Raw genomic sequence first — 2,304 nt, forward strand, 5'->3', positions numbered from 1 at the left:
CCTCTTGAATGCTGGAATTAAAGGTGTGCTCCACCATTGCCCAGCCCTCCTATGAACTTCTGATTACGACAGAATTAGATTCAGATGCTGATCCCTGTCTACCATCGCCTTCCTCACCTGTACCAAAGTTCTCTTAGACAAGAGCCCTGGTCCAGCGCCCTCCCCCACCCCACCCCCATTGTTCTTGCAGGCATTCACATGACAGAGGCAACAGCATTGTGTTTGGTTTAAGCAGGCGAGCTCTTCAAACCCAGGCCACGGGCAAGTATGAAGCCTGAACACAGAACGATAGCCACAAGACAGTGGACCAGGATGCCGTGGCCTACCACACTAGGTCTACAGCCAAGAAGAAGAGGATGTCTCTGAGGAGGATGAGCACACCATCCTTCCAGAAGCGGAGGAGGAGGAGGCCTTCTCCCCAGGCCCTGGGTAACATTGTGGGCTGCAGAATTTTTCACAGATGGAAGGAAGGTGATGAGCCCGTCACCCAATGGAAGGCCATCGTTCTAGATCAACTGCCAACAAATCCCTATCTCTATCTGGTAAAGTATTTTGGAATTGATTGTGTCTACGGACTGGAACTTCACAGCGATGAGAGGATTTTAAAGCTTAAGGTCTTGCCTCACAAAATAGTGTTTCCTCAAGTGAAAGACGCCCATCTCGCAAGTGCCATGGTTGGCCGAGCTGTGGAGCATAACATGGCTCTGAGTACAACTGGAGGGGGGTGGTCCTAGCCCAGGTGCCGATCATGAAGGACTTGTTTACATCACCTATGAGAAAGATCCAGTCCTATATATCTACCAGCTCCTGGATGATTAAACAGAAGGTAAACTCCGTATCATTCCAGAGATTACTCCAGCAGAGGTGAAGTCAGACGTTGACAGCGACATCTTAACAGGTCAATGTGTGCAGTTCACCAGAAGCGACGGGTCCAAAAAGATAGGCAAAGTCATGTACCAAGTTCCAGGCAAGCCTTCCGTGTACTTGATCAAGTTTGATGGCAACGTCCACATCTATGTCTATAATCTAATGGAAAAGATCCGTTAAGGTGAAATTCACAAAGTGTGGGGGACATAGATGGGGAATTTATAGGATTGGGGGGAAAATGTTTGTTTTTCTGTTTCAGATACCCACATGCCTTTGACAACCCCAGTATCTTTTCCAGAGGAATTTGTTTTTGCTCTAAAAATTAAAATGTGTGATGTGATCTGTTGTGTGTGCACACTTTGGTGGAGGAGATGGGCTTTGGTGGATGGAACATGGAGAGGAAGCCGGAAAGGTCAAGGCTGTGAACAGTAAGTCTGATGTCACGTAGGCTAAAACAGACAGGATTGAGCTGGTCTGGTCTTTAGGAAGAGAAAAGAACTGGAGATGAGGCTTAGAGGAGCAGGGATGGCACGGGGGAAAAAAGATGGATGTTTAGGAAGCAGTGGAGAGGGCCAGAAATAGATAGACTCTCTGAGGTGAAGTTTGATGGAGAAACAGACTGTTGGGGAAAGAGCTGCAGGTAACAGGGAGGTGGTCTTGGAACTCAAGGGGAAACCCAATGAACTGATCCAAGCAGACTCAGAATCAGAGAAGATCAGGTTTTCATTGACTAATGAACCCTAATGAAACCTGTTTCCATCTGTAGATGTATTATTTTTAATTATGTGGGTGGGGGCAGGGCATGAACACAGAAGACCACAGAGACAAGCATAGTCAGGTCCCCTGGAGCTGGAATTAAAGGTGGTTGGTGGCCATTGGACATGAGCTCAAAGATCAAATCGACATCCTCTTTCAAAGCAGACGAGCTCTTGATCCATTGATCATCTCTCCAGGCCCCTAAAGTCATCTTTTCAAATAAATCCAACCTTCCCATGCAGAGAAGAGACCAGGATGAGGGTAAGAAAGATTAAATTGATGGGGATGTGGAATAAAGACTACAGAACAAAAGAGGGAGTAGAGGACACTGAGGGACAAAGGAATTCCAAATGGAGTTCTCAAAAAGTGAAGCAGGAGACCCAGGAAGAACAGAAAGGGTCTAGAATGAGGTGAACTTGGGCCGCATCCATATTGGTCTCTTTGGTTCCTCAAAGAACAGCCAAGACATCACTACAGAAGGTGGATGTGAGGTGGAGGCTTCCCCGGAGGACATTTTGATGAGGATAACTCAAGAGTAGTAAATGCCAAACTAAGTTTATATCTATCGATTCCTGAAAGTATCATAAAGCCCATTATTTTGTATATTAAAAGTAATTTAAAAGGGAAATGAGGATGCCGTGAGCTTCTGTCAGGTGTTACACGGATCCTGTGTTTAGCTTC

At 46.2% G+C, this 2,304-nt stretch overlaps 1 protein-coding gene across 1 annotated transcript; it reads left to right on the forward strand.

The window, feature by feature from the left end:
* The first annotated feature begins 356 nt into the window (after positions 1–356).
* LOC148002426 (Y-linked testis-specific protein 1-like) lies at positions 357–1,047 on the forward strand. The gene is made up of 2 exons (XM_087577172.1): positions 357–708; positions 848–1,047. Exons 1-2 carry the CDS (start codon positions 357–359, stop codon positions 1,045–1,047), a joined length of 552 nt encoding a protein of 183 aa, XP_087433298.1.
* The last annotated feature ends 1,257 nt before the right edge of the window (positions 1,048–2,304 follow it).

This window comes from Rattus norvegicus, chromosome 11 (assembly GCF_021556685.1).
Source record: "Rattus norvegicus strain SHRSP/BbbUtx chromosome 11, alternate assembly SHRSP_T2T, whole genome shotgun sequence".
Lineage (NCBI taxonomy): Eukaryota > Metazoa > Chordata > Mammalia > Rodentia > Muridae > Rattus > Rattus norvegicus.

Bases quoted from the DNA above. Each gene is read 5' to 3' on its own strand.
- LOC148002426 (XM_087577172.1), top strand. From the start codon at position 357: ATGTCTCTGAGGAGGATGAGCACACCATCCTTCCAGAAGCGGAGGAGG. The intron at 709-847 runs GTACAACTGGAG...GTATCATTCCAG, and splicing joins GGAGCATAACATGGCTCTGA to AGATTACTCCAGCAGAGGTG.